This window comes from Hypanus sabinus, chromosome 16 (genome assembly GCF_030144855.1).
Source record: "Hypanus sabinus isolate sHypSab1 chromosome 16, sHypSab1.hap1, whole genome shotgun sequence".
In the NCBI taxonomy this organism is placed as follows: domain Eukaryota; kingdom Metazoa; phylum Chordata; class Chondrichthyes; order Myliobatiformes; family Dasyatidae; genus Hypanus; species Hypanus sabinus.
Window position 1 is genome coordinate 83,608,345 of NC_082721.1, and position 24,455 is coordinate 83,632,799.

The following is a 24,455-nucleotide window of genomic DNA, read 5'->3' on the forward strand; positions in this document are numbered from 1 at the left end:
GCACTTCCTTGCAAGCAATTTTAATTTACTTCACCATTCAGTGTCCCATTTGTCCTCTTCTTTCTGGGTGAGGGTAAATGCAAACTAGAACACCTCACAGCCCACTTGGGTAGCATGTGACCTAAAACTGTATGAATATTGAATTCTCAAATTGCAGGTACTCTGTTTCCCTCTGATCTACCCCAACTTTTTCTCCCAGTCTCTGATCTCCTAATTTCTTTTCCTTCTCACATCTACTCACTCCCCCTTCACTGTTCACACCTGTCCCACTATATATGGCTTACCTGGTTCCTCCATGTTGCTTTACTGTCAGATTCCAAACATTATCTCTATCCGTATCTCCATGCTTCTTTCTAACATCTGCCAATGAATCCCTGTTCACCTGGATCTAGCTATTGTTTGCCTCCTCTTGCCTCAACCCCTCCACTCACCCTCTTTGAAATGGCTATTTCACCTTTACAAGTGAAGGGTCTCATCCCAAAATGTAGACAGTTCATTTCCTTTCATGGATACTGCCTGACACACCAGGTTGCTCTTTGCTCCAGATTCCAGCATCTAGTCTCTTGCATTTTCATCCTAAACTATCCACCTGCCTCACCAAGTATCACCCCTTTCTGTTTTGCAGAAACAGTGCATCCACTGTGAGATTGCAAGAGTGCAAATGGACCATAGAACTTGAAACACTGCATGAAAGTGTCTCAGATGACAAGACTGATTGAAGAAATTCTCCCTCAGCAAGCCTGGTGACCAGAACCCACAACGGCACAGGTTGCTGACATGGCATAAAAATTAGGAAAGATTGGACCAATTTGCACTTAAAGAATTAACAAGTTGCCAGAAATGCCTTGGTCAGGATATGAATAGGGTGGCATGGTTGTGTCGTGGTTAGCACAACACTTTACAGTACCAGGGACCTGGATACAATTCCCACTGCTGTCTGTAAGGAGTTTGAGTGTTCTCCCCTTGATTGCCTGGGTTTTCTCCCACAGTCCAAAGATGTAACAGCTGGTAGGTTAATTGTCCTGTGCTTAGGCTAGGGTTAAATCAGGGGATTGCTGGGCAGCGTGGTTCAAAGTATCTGTTACACACAGTACATCAAAAAAAAAAATTAAAGTCTGCATATAGGAAACAAAGTATATGCAAGGTTTCAATCACTTGTTTTTTCTAAATCATATGTAGGACCAGTTCAGAATTTCCATAAACTAATGACAGCAATGAGTCAGGTTTTGATTTTAATATCTAAAGAACATCCAACCAATGAGAAAATTCCAATTTTATTAGAGATGTTGAGTATATTCTCCAAACATTAAACTGTATTTGTTTTCTAACTAATTATGCAGCTAAACAAAGTCCATTGAGCCTTCATTTTTTTTTTAAGACCCATTAATTTCACATCCCTCAGAAGAGGAAGTTCAAATGTACATGAACCAGAGGAATGCGGCCCTCCAGTTCAGGGCCTCCACTTCCACATACTCAGCTTTGATGCCATTAGGGTAGGACACAAAGCTTCTCTTCCACCTGTACCCAGGCAAGGGGTCAACACTTGTTTAATGCTACAGATGCAGGAACACCTCCTTTGCACCAATTTCAGATCCATCCTGCACAGATTATAGTCTCCAAGTACATCCAGGAACCCTGGGCAAGCAGAGTTCCTACAATTGAGCACTACAGTTGAGTCCCAAGCAGACCAGCAGGGGTCATCAGACACCACACCTGGTTACTTCCTGTTCAAGAGCAAACTTTGGTGAATTGCTAAGGCTGTATTCAATTACATCAACCCCATTGTTTTGAAGCAGAACCAAACAATTTGGAAGTTAAGATTCCCAATTCTGAATTGGGAGATTGAAGCTGGGATATCATAGCTGACCCTTGAGGGGGAAGAACTTGGGGTTGATGCACAGAATTTCAGTGCAACATCTCATCCTAGAGAAGGCTCACAAGTTATTTACGCTGGGTTTTCTGTTGCTCTTTACAATTATAGAGGCAGGGAATCAATTCAGATTGGAATGATATTAGAGTGGATCCTGCATTATGGAACTCCGGAGACCTGCCCATTGTAACTGTCCAGAGCTCTTGTGGTAGTGTGATGAGACTTGAGTCAAAGCACAAAGTAAAACACACTGAAGGGTTGGCTATAATGCCAGGTTAGTTAGGTGCAAAGGCCTTTATTAACTCACAGTAAGTGCTTTCTCACAAGCAGTTTATGCACCATCGGTACTTTTTTGGCCCATGTTTGACTCAGTTTCTGCAACCCCCATCCTCCCTCTCCTAATGCCACATCAAGTCACCACAAAGGTTTCTCACTCCTCAGTCATTGCCAACATTTACCCATTTCTGTTTGGGAAAAGTGGACAGAAGATGATAAAAGGCATAGTGAATTTATATTTCCTGCAAATGAAAAAAAATGTTTTTCTGTAACTCACTGTTCACCTTGGCTTTATAATGTCTGAACAGAGCAGAGAAGTTAAGGGATTTAAAAGATCATGTGCTGCTAATATGTAAATTGGACAAATACCAAGTGAAACTAATTATTTTTCAACTCCCAAATTTCAAGGACCAGAGGTGTGCTAAAGGGGAAGAGATACTCCACTGCAAGCTTTGGACAAAATAGGCATGTTTACCAGAGAACATAAGCAGCACAGGTAATTACTCATTTCTGCAGCTTTAATCTGGAGCTGGTGTCTACTTAGCTGCACTAGTTCTTATTATATTTACATTTTTTTTAAACCACTAGGGTCCCATATTTGCCAGTTCAGGGTTTCTGCCCAAGCATTAGAGCAATGCTCAACATAACAGGACCACAAATTAACAGACAGCAGGAATTTAACGAAGTCTTTGCAGAACAAACTTGTAATAATGAGGAACTAACACAGGCACAAATACATATGCCAAATGAAATGGCAAGGATAAAAATAAGTCACTCCTACCAACCACTCGCTTTCTTAAAAAAAAAGTAAAAGGATGAGCATGTAACCCTTTCACTGCAAATAATTCCCTAAAAATTAGATTAACAATAATTTCTAAATTAAGGCAAAAGTTGATTCATAGATTGAAATGAAAAATTAGGGAAAAACACCAAAAGAAACATAGATGTTAGGGGTATGCACAAGGACTGAAATTCAGACTAGACAGAGTCATGACAAACCTTCAAAGCCAAAACTGTGCTGTAGATCAATTAAAACAAAAGGGGAGTAACTCACAAAAATAATTCCCATCTCCTGGGGAACAAAAAGCAAATAGCACTGGAAATTATGAAAGGGAAATGACAGCCTGGGATCTGGAGTAAAATACTTGGTTAAAATGTTCACATATAAAGTGCACATTCTGCTGCAGCACCAACACAATGTGGCTACTCTGAGGGAGACAGGATCAAATGAGGTTTTTTGTTACAAATTGCAAGGTGTATGCTGGGTTCTCCAACTTTAAATTTGCTGAGAGAATGCAAATACTACAAGCACTGTTGGATGCTATTTACTCCTCTGCCTCATTCATGTGTCCCAAATACTCTGATAATAACATGCTGTTGTTGACAGGAGACATATGGCAAATGGCTCCTCACCGTTCCTCCCTCCCTGACCAAGAGCCGGCTCGTGTGCAAGCCCACATTGAGTGATTATGGGGCTGACATTCCTGGTGCTGCAGGGTCATGATTCAGCCAGTTCTGCAAGTTCTAGCTTTATGCATATCCCACATTCAGGTACAAGATAGCCCCTCCCCCAAAACATTAAGAAAAAAAACTGACAGATTAAAAATATCTATACAAGATTTACACCCTTAAGCAAAATATAACTGCATCATTCTAGATGGAAACACCAGGTTCCCAGCTAAAATATCCTCTTCCTCTTCAAGTAAGAGTCAGCGTAGTGGCCACCCAGCCCTTGAGAGTGCTGGCCAATGTAGCCTCCCTCTGGACTGGGCTCAGGCGAAGGGATCAGGTGAGAGGCACCTCGCTTGTGACCAATGAGTGGAGTCTGTGAAAGAGAGAATAAATTAGCACCGATTTGGAGTCTAACCTTTTCTATCCCATACTCCCCTTCTCACAACTTTTCATCCTATGACACAAGCTTCAAACCTCAGCCATATATTGGTAATATCTGAAAACACACACCAAATAACCAAGGAACTGATACAGAAAAGTAAACATTATTCTAAGTTTATCCCTTACATCTATAGGCAGAGAAGCGGTGTTTCGAAAATATGGAACTAGCAATGATTACACCAATACTTCTTAACCTGTCTTCAAAAATCACACACAAAACCAAATAAAGGAGAACAATACATGGCAGGTGAATCAGAAGATCACATAAGTTAGCTTCAATGGGGGGCATTCCAAAAATTAAGAGACAGATTCAATAGAGGAAATCATATTTGCTAACTCTATTAAAGTTTCTTTGAGGGTGTACAGTAATTAGCAGAATTGATCAGGGAGAACCACTGGATGTGACATATTTGGGATTTGACGAGATGTCATAGAAGAGTTTATTGTACAAGATTGTAACATGTGGAATTGGAGGGCAATACCAATGAAGTCTAAAAATTAGTTAATTGACAAAAAAGTAGGAATAAACGAACCAGTTGTGGGTTAGGTTGGGAGGCTGTAACGAGTATGCTTCTGCAAACATCAGTACAAAGGTCCCAAATGTCCAGTGTGTATCAGCTGTTTTAATGAGGCCACCAACTCTATTAAATCTAAATGTTCTCATCATACACAATGGGTTAGAGGTGGGATTGAGAAGAATGCAAAAGGACTTTATGGAAATAACGTTCTCTGAGTTATACATGAAACTGAATATTGTGCCATCAGCAAACATCCCCACTTCTGCCTTTATGATGAAAGGATGGTCATCACTGTCACAGCCTAAGATGGTAAGGGACAGGATACTGCCTCAAGGAACCAGGTGGGATGACTGACTACGAAGACTGACAACAGCTCCAAACCTTGATTTTAAAACAGGATACCTTGACACACACTCAAGATGTTACCTATATGTGAAAGCTTAATCAACCTCACCAATACCTCCATAATTCAGCTCTTATGATCCCTATTTGAAGCTGTGATGGAGGTAGATAAGCAATGGATGGTTGAAGAAATCAAAAATGAACATTGATAGCATAGTCATTGTTATTGACAGATCCCATTGTTTGTTTTTATTGTGAATTGGTTGACTAAATGAATAGGAAGAACACAGAAATATGAAAAATCATCTATTTTGCTAGAAAAGTGTTCTTTGAAATATTACGAAATAATTGATTGTGTTCTAAAGTGCATCAGAGTCCTTATTCACAATTTACTGAAAGATAAAAAGGTACAGCAGTAAAGAAGATTAATGTTACATTGGCCCTAACTGCAAAAAGCTTTGAGGACAAGAGTAAAATCATCTTTCTGAAATTATATATTATCCTGGTGCAACTACACCTGGAATAATGTGTACTGATATGGTCTCCTTCACCAAGATAGACCAAGTACAACCAATGTATAGTAGTTGATTGGGATGGAACTGAGGAGTAATAAGCAGAACTCCCAAAAAAATTAAAGTAATAACATTGAAACACACAATGTTCTTACAGGCTGTGGATGAGGAAGGTGTCTAGAATCCGGGGTTAATCATAATATTAGGGGTTTATCATTCAGGACCGAGATGAAAGAAAATTTTATAACCAAAAGGTTGGTGAATTTTTGGAATTCCTTAGGATGGGTGTGAAGGTTCAGTTGACGAGAATATCCAAGTGATGAAAACATTTTTGGATATTAAGGAATTACTGAAACAGAGTAGTGCTGAAGTAAAATGATCAGTCATGATCAAGAGGCACCGAATGGCCTACCTCTATTTTCACTTTATGTTCATATCACTGCAAAACTGAGCAGCATAATATCCTGAGAACAGGTAGTAGATAAAGTGTCATCAATTGGTACACGAGACTCAATCCATAGACATCAAATGGTGAAGAATTTAAACTTCATTTAAAGTATAGGCACAGTGATTTGGAGATCCACAGAATCTCTAAAGATGACAAGAAATAAGACTGCACCGCCCAATGATACTGTCATGACTGACTTCAAGGGTTGTCCTTATCAGAATCAAGTTCTGAGAATTGCCCACGGATGGTTTCCCCAAACACGTCAGTAATATTCCTGGTGGGCAAGGCCTTGTTGCCTGCAATCTTTTTCAGTAACTTAGTAATTTGCAGCAAGCCTCAACACAATTAGCTAAATGTGTTCATGTGAGCTTCCTCTATTCTAACTTGTTAAGGTTTGCAAGCTTTGCATGAACAGAACTTATTTGTATAATAGGCTTTAAGAGGTACCAACATTAAAAATGTGAACAATCTCATCCATCTTTCGAAAAAGTCAAATTGTATGTTTCTTTTTGTATTCTCACATCGTTAGGGTTAAATAAGGATAAGGAACCTTCCATTTCAGAGAAATGAGACAGTCATCCCTGTTTAATTGCATAGCACAAATGGATTCTACTCCATTCCACTCAAGAAATTGTACATCTCCAGCTAAAGCAATATTTAATTAATAGAATGGTGTAAGTTAAATCCAGTTTCAACATAGCTGAGTTCTAAAAAGTACTAATCTGGACTTCTAATTCAAACATTGAAGTTACTGAAAAGTTACAGCACAGGGCACAATGCTGTTCCAGACAAAGCTACAACATTGGGGAATATTCAATGTACTCAGTGAATATTTGCATACATTTCCAACATACAATCCAAGGACACACAAATGAGTCAAAAAAGAGAGACGTTTACCTTCAGCAGGGAGCCTGGTGGGGAGCTGGAGGGCCGAGCTCCCAAGAGTCCTGCCCCGGAGTTCAGCAGTGGATTTAACTGGAACAGGCCAAAGAAAAGTCAGATCTCTAATTCGCATAGCTACAGATTCAATACATACCAAGACAATAATTAAATAGCATTTAAAAAAACCAAACTATCTTTCATAAGAAGCCTCTGAAAGCTTCCTTTCTCAACCCAGAACACACATTTTCTGCTCTTGAGTTATTAGCCAACTATATGAAAATGCAGAGAAGCAGACTGATTCCCAGAGACAGAATATAATCCTTGGTTATTGAAATAATTGATAAATCTATTGGTCTTAAATGAGCAAAAATTCATACGACTTCTTAGAACCTCACGACGTATGTTTTGGTGTTATCATCTCGATGCAAAACAGACCAATTCAATGATTCCAGGATACCAATTGAATCAGAATCAAGATTCTGTAAATGTGTAAACTTCGTAGCAGCAGTTCAATGTAATACATAATATAGAAAGAAAAAATAAATCAATTACAGTAAGAATATCTGTATATTAAACAGTTAGATTAAATGAGCCTGTGTTTTCCCAAGCAGCTGCTGAGGAGACAAGCAACACCTAAAACCACCAGAGCTAGCTGCAGCCTGTTCTAGTTCCACACAGGAAGCAACAAATGGAACTTTAAATTCTCTATTCAACAGCTGATAATAGATCAGCATACACCTTAGTTCTGAAGGGGGAAAAATAAAACGGCTTGCTTTAATTTCCATTGTTAATCAGTGCAAATCAGTTTACTCAATCATTTCTCAAGCAGGAAAGTTTCTCAGGGTGAAGACTTTGAGAATGTCAGTATTTACTGCCCACCCAAGGTTGCTCTCCACTGCCTTGAACTGTTGGTCCTCCTGGTGAAAGCAGGCCAATAAAGGCTGATGAGCGGGTAGTTCCAGGATATAAACCCAGTGAAGAATTGAAAATATATTTCCACAACAAGATAGTGTGCGAACTAGAAGGGAAGTTTGAAGCTCGTTCCTTTGTCGATGGAGGCTGTCGATTTGGGCTAGGCTAGGCATATAACTGCACTGTATTTTGGCAGTGGCACACACCACAGTCAGTGTACCAACGGTGGAGGAAAAACTCCTTACCGTGGTGAAAATGTGACAATCACGAAGTTGACTTGTGTTGGATCATGTTGAGCATTTTGAGTGTTGTTGAAGCTACATGCATCCATGCCAATGGGGCATACCCTATCAAACCCTGGGCTTGGGGTAGTAGGTGGTGAATAGAGCTGGAAGTGAAGTGCTACTTCATAACCAATACTCCCGAGGGTGTGTTTTGCAATGGGAATGCTATTATGGGTCAGTGGCATGTATCAGTAGCACTATGACTTAAAGGGAATTAGAGGCATGAGAGGAGCTTGCCCAGGTGGATTGGAGGAGGATACTGGCGGGAATGACAGCAGAGCAGAAGTGGCTAATGTTTCTGGGAATAGTTCACACGGTGCAGGATAGTTATGTCCCAGACGAAGAAGTTCCCAAATTGCAGGAGTACACAACTGTGGCTGACAAAGGAAGTTAAGATCTGCATAAAAGCCAAGGAAAGGCCATACAAGGTAGCAAAAGTGAGTGGGAAGTTGGATGATTGGGAAGCTTTTAAAATCCAGCAAAAGACAACTTAAAAAGCTACAAGGAAAAAGATGAATATGAAGGCAGACTAGCCAATAATATAAAGCAGGATACCAATAGTTTTTTTTCCAGTTATATGAAGAGTAAAAAGGTGAGAATTGATATTGGACCACTGGAAAATGATGCTGGTGAGGTCGTAATGGGGGACAATGAAATGACAGATACTTTGCACCTGTCTTCCCTGTGGAAGACACTAGTGAGTGTCAGGGAGCTGGAGTGAGTGCCATTGCTATTACAAAGGAAAGAGTCCTTGGCAAACTCAAAAGGTCTGAAGCCAGATAAGTCACCTGGACCAGATGGACTACATCCCAGAGTCCTGGGAGAGGTTGCTTAAGTGATAACAGATGCATTGGTTAACATCTTTCAACAATCATTTGATTTCTCGCATGGTCCCAGAGGACCGGAAGATTGAAAGTGTCATTCCATTCTAAGAAGAGAGGAAGGCAAAAGAAAGGAAATTATAGGCCAGTTAGCCTAACCTCAGCGGTTGGGGAAAGTGTTGGAGTCTATTATTAAGGATGAGGTTTTAGGGTACTTGGAGACTAATGATAAAATAAATCAAAGTCAGCACGGTTTCTGTAAAGGGGTACCTTGCCTGACAAATCTGTTAGAATTCTTCGAGGAAGTAACAAGCAGTGAGCGTTAATTAGTTGAGTTTTCAAAAGGCATTTGATAAGGTGCCACACATGAGGCATAAAATCCTATGGCAATACTGGAAAGATACTGGCATGGATAGAGGATCGGTTGACAGGCAGGGGGCTGTGAGGGGAAAATAAAAGGGGCCTTTTCTAGTTAGCTGCCAGTGACTAGTGGTGTTCCTCAGGGGTCAGTACTGGGACCCCTTGTTGTCACATTGTTGTCAATGATTTGGATGGTGGAATTGACAGCTTTGTGGCAAAGTCTGCGGATGATACAATAGGTAGAGGGGTAGGTAGTGCTGAGGAAGCAATGCATTTGCAGAAGGACTTGGACAAATAGGAAGAACAGGCAACAAAAGTGCCATATGGAATACAGCATTGGGAAATGTATGATAACGCATCTTGGTAAAAGGAATAATAGTGCAAATTATTATGTAAATGGTGAGAAGGTTCAAACATCAGAGATGCAAAGGGACTTAGGACTCCTCGTGCAAGACTCCCAGAAGGTTAATTCACAGGTTGAGTCTGTGGTAAAGGTGGCAAATGCAATATTGGTATTTATTTCAAGGGGAATAGGATATAAAAGCAAGGAGATAATGCTGAGGCTTTAGAAGACGGAGTATTGTCAACAGTTTTGTGCCCCATATCTCAGAAAGGATGTGTTGTTGTTAGACAGAGTGCAGAGGAAGTTCACGAGGATGATTCCGGGAATGAAGGGGTAAACATACAAAGTGCATTTGGCAGCTGTGGGCCTGCACTTACTGGAATTTAGAAGAATACGGGTGGGGGGGGGGAATATCTCATTGAACCTTACTGAATGTTGGTCCTTTATCATTTTGTTGATCATTGCTCTACTTTAAAGTAATCCACTATGTAAAGATATTTAAAGAATACAAGATTACCCATAAAAGACTTTTTCCTAGATTTGAGATGTAATTTATTACTAAACTGAACTATGGCACTAGAAGTATAAGAGAACAGTTTACCACCAAATTTCCACAACTGGCCAAGTGATTGTAACAGCATGTTTGCACTACATGGTGTCCATTCTTTCCCCAGCTTTGCTGAAATAGGACTTTACACAGTAATAAGCCATCTCTCAACTTATTGTGCGATTGATACAATACAGTGCTTCACAATATTCTAAGTTAGTGAACGTGCTTAATGATGCATCCCAATATTACTAATGCTCTACCTTGGAGGAGTAACCCTGTCGGAGTCCTGCTCTTAAGCCACTTTTGAAATAGGATGTCGGGGAGCTGGAGTACAGTGGAGGTGGAGCAGATTCCAAATCATTGTAGCCACAAGAAGTTGATCGCTTGAAAAAATTTTTAAAAGATCATTAACAATCCAAGATCAATTTTAATCAACGCTTGATTTAAGATTCAAGTTTTTTTTTATCATGTTGAAACATACAGTGAAATGCATCGTTTACATTAACAACCAATACTTCCAAGGGGCCAGCCCACAATTGTCACCTCACATTCTGGCACCAACATAGCATGCCCACCACGCTCGGCAAATTACACACAATTCCAGAGAAGTTGAAAAAGAATGGTTGATTTAATTGCTGTATATTCCCCAACCTCTGTATAGGTAAATCCACTCTTCAATGTCTCAACTATGAAGACATTAATATACAACCTAGACAGTTTGTACTGACAGACTCCTATCATGGTTAGTGAGGAACAAATATGATCTTATTCTCAACAGACTTGGGCACAGAGCTACCAGAGGACCGGGAGCAAAAGCCTTCCAGCTTCCACTCTCTCCCATCTGTTCTATGTGGACAAAGATCACTCAGTGAACCATAAATGTTGGCCCCTCACAACTAAGAGACTAAGAACTGATCTATGTCAGGCTTGCACAGGTTGGTAGATTTACCCATCTGCTGGGATACTACTTTGGACACACCACAGTTCTGTGCAAAACAAGAACCTAAAATTTGAATTAATTAATAATCCCGACCATTCCAGTTGAGATACAAAAGACAAAAAAATCTCCGGAGCACTCTTGTAATAACCTCTTGTCTACTTGAGAAGCTTCTTTAATCTAATCTTTACCTGATTTTGGTCAGATTCATACCCTCCAAGTCCAGAGTCAAGTGGAAGTTGATATCGCTCCAGCTCCCTTTCCTGAAAGTAAAGCCTTGATTAGATAGATATTCCCAAAAATGTTTTCCCTCCTCAAAACATCAGCTTCTTGCTGGATATCCAAATAATGTTCAGCTGGCTGTTATAAACAGTGAAAGCAGTCAAGTTATTCCACAAGCCAGAGCATCTTTATAAACACCACCCATTTTTGCCGATAATAAATGGAAATGCTTGAATGTTGATCTTCCTTAACTCCATGTAGCTGAGGAAGACAGTTGCTGCCCAACTTCTTCCCTGCTTGAAACTCGAGTTACAGGAAGAAAGTTGCAGCAGGTATTATTTAGTTCTTCTCACACATTAACATTACCTCTACATCTCTCACATAGACATTATTCCACTTTAAAAATGCATTTCACAGCTACTTAATATTTATAGTAACGATGCTGAGCATACGCCTCTTACCCAGTTACAGCATAGCCTGATATTCCCAAGCTAATGTATTTATCTTGAACGCCACTCCTTTTCAACTTACACTACTACGATCTCGTCCGTAGCGCCGAGCTCCTCCCAGGCCAGAGTCGCGGGACCTTGAGTATCTCTCCAGTTCCCTATCCTAATCAGAACAAAATTCAGTTAAACAGTTTCATTGTGGAAACTTTTCATTGTTCTTATCAAGTCCATTCTCCTATGTCACTTTCTGACTAGTTTCTCATTCATTTATTCATGATAGTCTGTCTCAAATAGGCAATCAACAGGCACTTATCCTTCACACTTTACAAAACCAAGTCTCAACCTTTCAGAGCTCTTGCTCGAGTTGGAACCATCCTACTTTAGCCCAGTGCAGATAAAAACCAGATTCAGGACTATTATATTGGCAGAGACAAGTTAAAGGTATATAATCAAAAAGGGAATCATAGCATTCCTGGTCCACATTTTTATTTTTTACATCTGCTACACTGCGCATCAAGAGAGCTCCAACGTGTTGTTAGATTGATGAGAACTGAGCCCAACCTAGTTCAACTATCCCCAGAATAGCCCCCACTCCTTCAGAATGCATCTAATCATAATATTTACCTCGGTTCTGTCACGGCCATACCCTCGATACCTAGGACCACTTGATGGTGGGTATTGCTCCAGTTCTCTTTCCTGTCACAATAAAATTAGTTCACTTGAAATATACTTAGTTTTCTCCTGTTGTTTCCAAAGTATTTAAGACTTCAGCTATGCTTCTGTGAGAGTCTTAGAAAGGAAGACATCCTAATGTGTATGCGGCAAAAACTACTTCCATCCTGCATCAACAAGTTTCAATAAGTATCAGTGCATATCCAATAGAGATCAGTAAGATACCAAAAGCAAGAAAGAGATGTTCCAGCATTCCATAGCAAACATGCATGGTATGAACCTGCAACACTGATTCAGTGTTGTTAGTTGAACGGTAAATAATGGACATGAAAACTGCTTTGTTTAAATTCAAATAGAACCAGAATTTCAGAAACTGGTTGCAATCAGCCAATTATTCTCTACATAGACTTTTGTCTATATTTAATAATGTCCCTTGTTTCATCACTGTAAATACAGCAATTACTCAAATCAGCAGATGTTGAAGACAACTGAGATAACTTGTGTGGATAAAAAAAACGGCATAAAAATCTTTACACAGGTTTATTATTCACTGCAAACCACACTGTATTTACAAGGTATCAATGATCGATGACCACGACTGGAAAAGGAACAATCCAATTGTACTAAACTCAACTGTGTTGTAAATCACTAACATAAGACATACCTCTTCATAGTCTCTGTAAGAGTGGTAGTCATCATAACTTTCCAAACTGCCATAACCTGACTGTTTGCTTTCAGTCTCTGGATAATCTGGATAATCCGGATAATCCCCGATGCCAGATCCATGATGAATTCTAGAACTGGAGCTAGGGTAGTTTCCCAAAAGACCAGTACTGTGTCCATATGACATTGAACTGCTGGAGTTCGCTGTTGGAAAAAAGATAATTTTTTTTAGGCCTAAAGGCCATAGCTTCAATTTGAGAACCAGCCGGTATAAACAACAGGAATCAAAATGAATCTTTCAGGGTATTTTGAGCATCTGGAAAAGAATTTAAAGAAATTAGGAAGGCAAAACGAGGCCATGAAATGTCCTTGGTGAGTAAGATTAAGCAGGATAATGAGACATCCTATAAATAGAGTCAGAAGCAAGACAGGAAGAATAGTTCTCCTGAAGGACCAAAGGGGAAATCCATATGTGGAGCCAGGTAATGTGGGCTAAGTTCAAGTGAATATTTATCATTTATACTCACCATGGAGAAGAATGTAAAAGATAGTGAATTCAAGGCAGCAAATGTGTATAAACTGAAGCAATTTAGTAATAAGGAGGTGGTGGTGTTAGATGCAATGTTTGTTAAGAGTTGATATCGTTATATAAGAAGGCAGCAGAGGTTAGTCAAGTAACTAAATGCAAGTGAGCCAGGTATTTCCGGGGTAAAGCTAAAACGAGTCTAGACCAAAAGGAAAATGACCGATTTCGGCATCTTTCCGTTTCACATTCATCACAGAGTATTTAATAGGACAAAGTGCAACAACAGATTTATTTACCAAACCGTCCCCATCTTTCACCCTTTGAATAAAAGTAAATCAAACCTACCAGCCTGTTCCTTACCAGGCACATTAGTAGGGAACACACTCCGCATATTGAGGTATGGATTTTGAGGTACCCGCAGATCTTTTGGTGGCTCACCCAACAGAGATGGCTGCAACACAAATTTGATGGTATTCAAACTATGTCCAAGATAATCACTCAGGGCTCCAGTAACAGTATAATTGCATGCACCCTATTTGCGTCAGGTAAACCATATGGTGCAAAAGGGGTCAGGGGGGGGGGCGGGGGGAGCAAAAACTGTAAAAGCCTAGAATCCAAACTTCAAAAAAAAAATCAGGACCGCTGGTCATCTCTGGAAAACAAACCTAATGTTTCAGCTCAGTTTTGCTGTTTTGTATGGCATGGCCTGGGAAGGGCTGACATGAGTCTGCCTGTTCGGGAGCCGGGGTCAATAACCATCAAAAGGAGGAAATGTTAGAAGACAATAATGTTTTGATGTGGCCAATCATTCTTCAATGCTCTGAATAACTAAATCCTATTGACCTCCGAGGTACAATATTTTTAAAGTTCACTAATTTCTGGTTGAAGAATTGGACTTTTCTTCTCAGACTCGAACAGTCAATCCCTTAATTTGAAAGTGTGACCCCTTCTCGATTTCTTTCAATCTGAGAAGATCGGCCCAATTCTGATTAAACTCTACTTATGAGTGAATTTTTGAGTTATATAATTATATCTGTAAGAAAAATATATTAAGAATTTTTTTGAACACAGCTGATCTTTATTCTGCCAATACCCCTGTACCTACTAATAAAAGGATCTTTTAATTAGGTGGATGGATACAGGACAAAGAACACACTTAACTTTGACAGCTCAGCTCCACAATGTTGACAATTATGAGGAAAGCTGGGGAGACTTTCTGATCTGAGAAAGCTATAGCCCAAGATGCCACAGTCACAAATTTGACACTGACATTTTTCACAAATTACGCATTATAGAAACTAATACTACATAGTCATGTTTAAAGTATGCAAGGCTGAAGTTCATCAGCAGGATTAGATCAATTACAAATAGTTCTATCCTTATTCAAAAGAAGTTCTTGCATCATTCTGGAATGCAATGAGGAAAACATGTGTCACTTATCAAAACAAATTTGTAAACTTTTCTGCAAACTATCCAAAATCTATAGCATGATTGCTTTGTACAAACAATAAGTAAATTTTGGTATCTATCTCACTTTTAGCACAGATAACCAAAAATGGATCATAAAACAATCTAGATTCTGTTTAAGAGACCAAGTTTTTTCAGAGATTGTCTTTTGCTCCAGATTCTAACAGTCACAAACTTGTGTGTCTCCACTTGGATTTCAGTCTGAAAGGACTGTATGCTAATTGATCCATATTATTTGCCAATAACAATGCACAAGGCAGACACTAATATTCCCTTTTGTTACTCTCGATTCTGTTTGTGGCCAAACATTTTCTTATCATTATCCACTATTAAGAACAGTTTCCAAAGTGCAGCTTTAACAATGCACTTGAAAACTTCCACAAACCTTCATTTCAATCAACTATAGTTTAGATCACAAACTGAAGAACAAGAGGAAGAAGTTTAAGTTATTCTCAGTCATCAACAGATAATTTGCAATTCAAACACTTTGAGAATAATAAATTTAAAACTAGTAACAGGAATAAACTACAAGCGTTTGTACAATATTCTACAAAAGAGAGAAATGACTGTCCATTTAAGCTTGATCCCTCACCCCTGGTGTGGCAAAGCCAGTGTCTTGAGACATGTTCTGGTTCCTCTGTTTCTTCAAATCACTGAGCACAGAACCCAGGATGGATGTGGGGAGTCCTTGCAAAGAAGCTGGAGGAGAGGAGACCTGCCGAGAATGAGATGGATTATCCATCATACCAAGCATGTCAGATGGCCTTTGTCCATGATATTGTTGGTTTGGCAATGATCCCATTGGCATCATTGGTGGATTCAGGTGTCCTCTTTCAGAATTCAGTCCTATTAGGTTATAAATACAGAAAGATTAAAAACTAATTCAAGACAGAGAACTCATTTAAAACAGAATCAACTCAGTAATAAAAATAATGCTTCACAATAATTTGAGGAAGTGTAGACAGGTTACATCTATAATTCACTGTTCTGAAAAGGACAGTCCTCAATGGCTTTAAATCAGAAGAGAAAGTTCTTTAATGGATATGTGGGCTGCCAATGGAGTTTCTGGAAGTTGTCACTTAAAGACAGATAGAAACTGAAGAGGAAACAGTAAAGGCAGGCTGCTCAATAACGGTCACAGCTAAGCCCAGAACTGTCTTTCCAATCCAAAAGCATTTGTTTTCCAAAAGTGATATTTGATAAAATGGGATAAACAGAAGTTTAAAACAAAATATTCTATAGATTCTACTCATTACAAAAACAATCCAATCATTCCACAATTATCTAATATAAGCTTTACAAAATATTACATGGAAACCTTACTAGAATAAAAGGTTTTCCACATCCTCTATTACCTTCTGTAGGAATTGTATCAAGATACACGGAAGAGCTTTGACAGAGTAGGCTACTCTGGAAAGTTAGATCACATGAGATCTAAGATGAGCAAGTCTGGCTTGATGGTAGGAGATAGCGCATAGTGGCAATAGCTATTTTTCAGACTGGAGTCCTGTCACTTGTGGGGTACTGCAGGGAATCAGTGCCAAGTCACCTGTTGCTCATTTATCTGAACAATTTGAATGAGAATTAGCTGGCATGGCAATTTGCAGATGCCACTAAAACCGATGGTATAACAGACAGTAAAATTAGACATCTAAGATTACAATTGGATTTTGATCATCTGGGCTAATGGACCAAGAAATGGTAGATGGAGGTTTAATTCAAATAAATACTATGTTTTACATTTTGTAAGAAAAACAAAGGCTTGATTTGTATAGGAAATTGTAGGGTCCTGGGAAATGTTATAGACCCATGGGTGCAGGTACATAGTTTCTTGAAAGTACCAACATGGGTCAAAAAGGTAGTGAGGCTAGTATTGACACACAGACCCGATGAGGGGTCTCAACCTGAAATGTCAACTGTTTATTCCTCTCCATTGGTACTATCTGACCTGCTGGGTTTCTCCAGCTTTTACTTATTTATTGAGACACAACATAGAATATAACCCTATTTTGTACGTGTTTATTTGGCACACTTGCCTTTATTAGTCAGAACACCATGCTACACACGACATTGGCATTTGGATTACTGCCAACAGTCTGGTAACCCTGCTATGAGAAGCATATTAAACTTGACAAGAAGCAACTCATTTATAGGAATGTTATTGGGAGTAGAAGGCTTGAGTTATTATGGAGAGGCTGGATAGGTTGGGACTTTTATTTTAAAACCCCTGGAGCATAAGAGATTGAGTGTGACCTCAGAGTTTCCTAAACTCACGAGGGGCCTAGATAAGGTGAATAGTTACACAGTCTTCCCCCAGGGTAGGAGAGTCCAAAACTACAAGGCATATGTTTGAAGTGAAAGAGGAAAGACTTAAAGGCAACCCAAAGAAAAACCTTTTCACAACAAAGGTAACGAATGAGCTGCTAGAGTAAGTTGTAGAGGTGGTTACAATAATGTCATTTGAACAGTTACACGGAAACAAAAGTTTCAGAGGTATATGGGCCAGCCAAACATAGGCAAATGAGACTAGCTTTGTTAGGCATAAGACAATACATAGGAGCAGAATTAGGCCAATTGGCCCATTGGGTTTACTCATTCAATCATAGCTGATTTATTATCCTTCTCACCCCCCATTCTCCTGCTTTTTCCCCCATAACCTTCGACACGACTAATCAAGTCACATTCCCAATGACTTGACACCCACGGCCATGTGTAGCAATGAATTCCACAGATTCACCACCCTTTGGCCAAAGAAATTACTTATCTTTGTTCTAAAGGGGCATCGTTTTATTCTGAGGCTGTGCCCTCTGATCCTAGACCTCGCCCCCCACTGTAGGAAACATCCTCTCCATCTAGGCTTTTCAATATTCAAAATATAAGTTGGACTGAAGGGCTTTGTTCTGTGCTGTATAGCTCTATGGCTTATGGTCCAAGTATTGTTGCTTCACTGGTGCAAAGCTACTAGGGGAGCTTCTCTGCTACAGGCTTTTGGTCCTCCATTTAAAGTCTGTTCGGCCACAGGATGCAACATTGATCTTGCCCTTTCCTCCACTCCGCAGGAGGTGAAGCCAGTTGAAAGTTATTGTGAAGCAATTACCACAGAGGAACTAGAAAAAGCTATCAGAATATATCTATTAAACTACTACCACAAGAGCCAACCCATTACCTTCCCCTCGCCACCTCTATTTAGATCTGGGGATGCTACTGACCATCAGTTAACCCTCAGTATTATGCATGGCTAATAAATAAGGAAATAATTTGATAATGATACCAAACAGAGGATAAGATCAGAGGCAGAGGATTTTTATTCCTGCATAGAAATCTGTAACCAGTATACCATAGAGATCACGCTGGGACTATATCTACATTAATGTATTTGGATGCGAACATAGGTGGACTGACTTGCAAACTTGCTGATAACACAAAGACTGCTGCTGTGGATAGTGAAAGAGATTGTGAAAGGATGAAGAGGGTAGAGATCAGCTGGAATGATGTGCAAGGTGGCCGCAGGTAGAATTTAATCCAGACAAATCTGGTGTAATGCATTTTGAGATGTCAAATACTAACCTGATATACACATTAAGCAGCAGATAATATAGAGGGACCTTGGGGTGAAAATTCATAACTCTACCAGGATTGTGAGGGCAACATTCAACATGGGATTGTCACACTGCAACTTTACAACATTGTCAGGCTGCACTTAACAGTATTATGTACGATTCTGGCTGCCATACTACAGGAAGGTTGTAGTCGTACTAGAGAAGAGTGTAGAAATTATTCACTAGGACGCTGACTGGTATGAAGGCCTGTAGTTATACAATTAAAGATAGATTAGGTTTATTCTCAATGGAATATAGGAGGGGATAGATAGGATGGATAGGCAGCTTTATCTGGGAGGTGTGAGGGGACTAAGACTGGAGGCCATAGGCTAAAGGTGAGGGGACAAAGTTAAAGGAGATCTGAGGGAAAGGCTTTTCTGCACAGAGGTCAGTGGTTATATGGTACAAGCTGTCAGAGGTAGAGGCAGATATTATTGCCTTTAAAGCCATTTAGACAGGTACTTGGACAGGAAAGGAGCAGAGAAACAGGCAAACAGGATTAGTACAGTTGGGCATCAAGGGTGGCATGGATGAGTTGGGTCAAACAGCCAGTTTCTGAACCGTACAGCTCTTATAGTTAAACATCGGCCACAACAATCCTCCAGACAGGGCTGGGCTAGAAATAACTGATAATTGAAATAAATGGTAAATAGATAATTTAGTTTATTATTGGGCTGCATGTGTAAAATTAAAATAGGCTTCAAGTTTCCAAGACATGCACATACCTGAGGGCGATTTTCCTAAAAGTCCTTTTCCTGGTTGTGGTGGACCTCCAAGTCCTACAGGGTTTTGCTGCAAAGCTGCAAGAGGAGATTCACCCAGAATCCCAGGCTTCTGAAAAAAAAATACACTTACAATGCTGTACTTTCACCTGATAAAAGAACTGCTCAATTTAGTTGGTTAGAATCACAAAAACTGTACGTTCCAGACCAACAAACCCATATCAGACTGTCTCAATCAGTTCCATTAACAACTAGTATTTTTAAAATAAAAACCTTCTTTGAATTTCAACAATGAATCTGCATCAGCCCACAAATTTCTCTCCCAAACCAAGGGCCCATAATCACTGAAACTATACAAAACAATCTCTATTCAATTCACTCAGTTCTTGAGAGAAAAGCATCACGCAGAAGAATTTTTTTCCATTTGCTTTGAATGTGCCAGTCACTGGAACATGGAGTACAGGATAACCAAAGATCAATTCCCATCTCCCATCTGGTTTATCTAACATATCCATCCCTCTACTGTCATTGTTATCTCCAATCTCTCACATTTCACCCCCAGCAATATCACTATCATTACTGCTGAAGAATACAATACTAGCCCTGGCTACATGTGTTGAAGCCATAAGTCAATTACAGAGCCTCCTCTTCAATTCAGTCTTCTTACTATGCCTTAGTTGTAAGAATTCCTTACTCCCCTGCCTTTCTAGTTATACTATCTTTTTCAGCTTCTGAAAACTAAAGCTTGGTTCACCTTATCAATAACTCCAGATCAATCTCAATCCATCTTTAAAAACATAGTTACATGCAGCACTTTGAGCCAGGAACCTATAACTTGGTTTTACAGGTAAGTTATTTACACCTTAGGATACACAGTATTGTACAAAAAAAATGGTAGAGTACTGCGCAAGAAAGGGTAGGATATGACACTGTCAATTAGAGATCAGAATTCTAAAACTGGATGGCTACGTTTTGGCTGTTAAGGGCCAGAGATACAGACTGCTGCAAATGCACGGGTACCTTGGGCTTAGCTACAACATCATCTGTAACTGAGTATCCAATTAATTTTCATCATCACATATACATGGATCCTTCACCTGCCTAAGAATAAGTAAACAATTTACTAATGTTAATGATTCCGCATGACTCCCAGTTAATTGCTCTAAAGGTGCGGCCTTTCATTTTTGAGTGAAGCCCTTAACCACACAATCCTTGTACTGCAATATCTGATACCTGGTTTTCTTCTCAGTGGCAGAAGGACTTGCAACTATTCAAGGATGCAATGGTCTGGAACCTGAATGTGTACATGGCAACATACACAGCCCATTAAATCATGTATTTTCAGTGTTTTAACCAGATTTCATTGAATAAAACCAGATAGTTATAGGAAAAATCCAACCGACAAGTCAAGGTATGGATGCAAAATATCACCTGCAAGGGTAGGCATGAGCTCAAATCAAAGAAGATCCAAATAGCTTGCCAACACCATTCTGAAACACCAAGTGTTTATTTCAATGCGGTTGAAAGCAGCATGAATGGAGTATGGTGAATCTGTGGAATGCTCTGCTAGAGACAGCTGTGGAGGACAAGTCTGTGGGTATATTTAAAGGGAAAATTGGTTTCCTGATTGGTCAGGGCATCAAAGGTTATGGTGAGAAGGCAGGTGTATGGGATTCAGTGGGATCCAGGATCAGCCAGGATTGAATGGTGTTGTGGAAGTTAAATCCGGATAAAGTCACTCGGAGACCGTATAAGTACAAACTCTTTACTCAAAGCACCCGGGGCTTACTCAGTTAGTCGCTCAAACAGGACCAGTCTGTCTGTGACTGTTCCTGCCTGATCCACCAACTAACTAACAATTCCCCTTACAACACAGATATATTTGTTCAGATACCTCCTACACTTGGTTGGAGTCAAAGCTATCCACTACATGACAGCACCGAAAGACAAATGACAAAATAGGCATAATGGACAGAACATACAGAAACAGGCTAGAGTGGTCCTATCTCTTCGCATGAGTGCACAGGAGATAAGCATCCTGAAACCCTAGCTAGCTACCTTTAAGAAGAAATATCGCTCAGCATGGCTTGGCACATCTGTTGATCATCAGCAGTTTCTTTCAGAAAAACAGGCTGCTATTGTTTAATGAAGTGTTAATCCTTTTACATACTTTATCAGTGTAGCAGACTCGATTGGCTGAATGGCCTAATCCTGCTCCTACGTCTTATGGTCAAGAAGTTCAGTTGTTCAGACCAAGCATCAGAATGGGGAAGAGATGGGGTCTATAGACTTTGACCGTGGAATGATTGCTGGTGCCAGATGGGGTGGCTTGAGTATCTCAGAAACTGCTGATCTCCTGGCATATACACGCACAACAGTTTCCAGAGTTAATAGAGAATGGTGCAATAAACATTCAGTGAGTGGCAGTTCTGTTGGCAAAAATGCCTTGTTAATGAGAGGTGGGACTAGAATGGCCATACTGGTTCAAGCTGTCAGGAAGGCAAAAGGAACTCAAATAACCAACAGTAGTGTGCAGAACAGCATCCCTGAATGCACAATACGTTGAACCTAGAAGTGGATGGAGAAGACCACAAACTCAGACTCAATGACCATTTTATTGAGCACAGAAGGTATATTATAAAGTGGATGCTGAGTGTATTATCACACAGTGTTGAATGAAACATTGTCACAGACCAACAGCTTGTTTCCCTTTCTGCAGGTACTTCCTGACCTACTGACTTTTTCCTCGATATTTCATTTTTTAAAAATTCAGTTTCAACAACTGCAGTTTTTCTTTATTATTTTTAATCTAACAGCCATAAATTGTTGCACCTGGAAACTGCCTTTCTTCCTCAATTACTTGCTGCAAACAAATCAAACGGCTGGCCAGAACTTTACTCAAATAGAATTGCACAATAAAGGACAACAGCAATATTAAAACTGGTCCGCATGTAAAGCCTAGCAGGTCAATCTGTGCTTTGTGCATTTACATGAAGAAATACTTAGTTTTCCTTATTTTACATCAGCTGGGTCCGAACCAGATTCTACAGATAAACTAGGTTCCTAGGCAAAGCATTCTAGGAAACAACAGGTGCATAAGCAAAGAGGATGGGAGAGGGTGCAGTAGAAAGAAGATTAAAAGACTAACATTAAACAGAAAAGAAAATTAGTAAAAAAACTCTGAGTTCCACAGGTAAAAGAGCCCCCCATTTTGACCAGGAGCTAATAAAGTAATCAATTTTTAAAGAATTTTGAAAGCAACAAGTCACTATTGAAGAAAGCATACACGATAGGCTAGTGGAAATAAGGTCGATCAGCATCTATGGAAAAGAGTAAACGGGTAACACCTTGCACTGAGACCCGTCTTTAGTACTGAGGAAGGAAGGGGGAAAGATGCCCAGCTATTGAAGATACTCAGAAAGTATGAAAATACAAGGTTTGCAGTCCCCAAGTTTGGACTGAACATGAGATCAAATCCAATAAATGAGAGCTGTAGAATTTAAAATTCAGTTAAATTTGGAATTGGAAAAGCATCTGTGACAGTGGCTATGAAACTAACAGGCTGTCAAAATCTATTCGCTTCACTAAATGGGTACTCTTTATTCTGTATAAACACAATGGAATGAAATGCCTCATTCAGCCCAGTAAATTTCTATGACTATGACACAGATACTCAAATATCTCTGATACTTTCCCTCTGACACTGTTAAAAAGGCGACAAATGAAGTAAGTGTGTATTTTGGACATTTTATCTTCCAAGTAAATCTACATCCCAGCAATAGTGAGCAAAAGTGATCTCCAACCGAGCCAGTACGAGCAATTATGTCATCCCAATTCACCTAATAATTCTGTGATTTAAACAACCTATAGACTTACAACTATTTTAGGATAGTTGGACAAATATATTCAATAATGTGCAGAGCTCAGAATAAGTTTTAACTGGAACTGTAATGAATATTTGGTGTCACTAATAATGAAAAAGACAGTTCATCTTCACTCGGCAAAATAAAAACACGCAGCTGGTTGTGTTGCTATGCGATTGACTGTGCTTTGCTTGGGGAACAAATAAGCACTTTTGTTAAATGACAAAGGCTTTGGGCAAGGATATTACGTGGGTCCTGTCTTTATTTTACTGTGCAAGCCCGTTAAATTCACTGCAAGACAGCAGAGAAGTCACATTGACTCATGAAGGTAAGCTGTTATGAGTAAAGTGCATGAAGTCATCTTGATACATGCTCAAGTTCAGGTTAGATTATTCTAGCTTTACTTGTCACAGGTACATCGAAACATATAGTGAAAATGCATTGTTTATGTCAACAACCAACACAGTCCAAGGACGTGCTGGGGACAGCCTTGAAATGTTGCCGTTCTTCACAGTGTCAACATACACTCATTGGCACAGTATTAGGTACACTTATTCATTAGTGCAAATATCTAATCAGTAACTCAATGTATAAAAGCATGCAGACATAGTTAAGAGGTTCAGTTGTTGTTCAGACTAACAATCAGAATGGAGAAGAAATATGATCCGAGTGACTTTCACTATGGAATGGTTGATGCCAGATAAGATGGTTTGATTATCTCAGAAATTCCTGAGCTCCTGGGATTTTTGCGCACAACAGTCTCTAGAATTTACAGAGAATGATGCTAAAAACAAAAAAGCATCCACTGAGCAGCAGTTCTATGGGCAAAAATGCCTTGTTAATGAGAAAGGTCAGAAGAATGGCCAAACTGGTTCAAGCTGATAAGACGGTGACAATAATTCAAATAATCAAGTTACAACAGTGGTGTGCAAAAGAGCATCTTGGCAGGCTGGGTTGTATGTTGTCCAGTGTATATCATTACTGACACAACTAAGTAAAAATGTTAACCTTGCTACTCTGTTATAGTTCTTGTTCCACACATCCTAACAATATGCCTTCTCTCTCCTCCCCTGATCAACCACCTCAACGTAACTCATCAGCCAGAGCTGCCTAACCCTGCCAGTATTTCCTTCATTCTAGCAGAAATATGTTGCTCCTGAACTCTCCCATCTCATTTTTAGAAGCCACTCTCTTTCCAGGTATTCCTTAACCTGCAAACAGCCTCTCTTAATCAACGTTTCCAAGTTCCTACCTAATGCTTTCAATATTAGCCTTGCCCCAATTTAGGACTTTCATTTAATAATTCCAGTAGTTTTGGTCACTG

General features: G+C 39.6%; 1 protein-coding gene across 3 annotated transcripts in view; it reads right to left on the bottom strand.

Moving 5' to 3' along the window:
* Positions 1-1,258: 1,258 nt before the first annotated feature.
* The window catches only part of raver1 (ribonucleoprotein, PTB-binding 1), a 49,148-nt gene continuing 25,951 nt past the window's right edge, over positions 1,259-24,455 (bottom strand). Inside the window, exons 7-16 of one of the 3 annotated variants that reach the window (XM_059992313.1) lie at positions 19,272-19,377; positions 15,540-15,793; positions 13,826-13,931; positions 12,956-13,158; positions 12,244-12,315; positions 11,702-11,782; positions 11,140-11,211; positions 10,272-10,394; positions 6,757-6,834; positions 1,259-3,971 (exon numbers count right to left, since the gene is read on the bottom strand). In XM_059992313.1, coding sequence (XP_059848296.1) covers positions 3,825-3,971; positions 6,757-6,834; positions 10,272-10,394; positions 11,140-11,211; positions 11,702-11,782; positions 12,244-12,315; positions 12,956-13,158; positions 13,826-13,931; positions 15,540-15,793; positions 19,272-19,377 — 1,242 coding nt within the window. In that variant the 3' untranslated portion in view covers positions 1,259-3,824. Of the gene's footprint in view, positions 3,972-6,756; positions 6,835-10,271; positions 10,395-11,139; positions 11,212-11,701; positions 11,783-12,243; positions 12,316-12,955; positions 13,159-13,825; positions 13,932-15,539; positions 15,794-19,271; positions 19,381-24,455 lie in introns of all 3 variants that reach the window. The other 2 variants (XM_059992314.1, XM_059992312.1) reach the window with 2 other exon arrangements.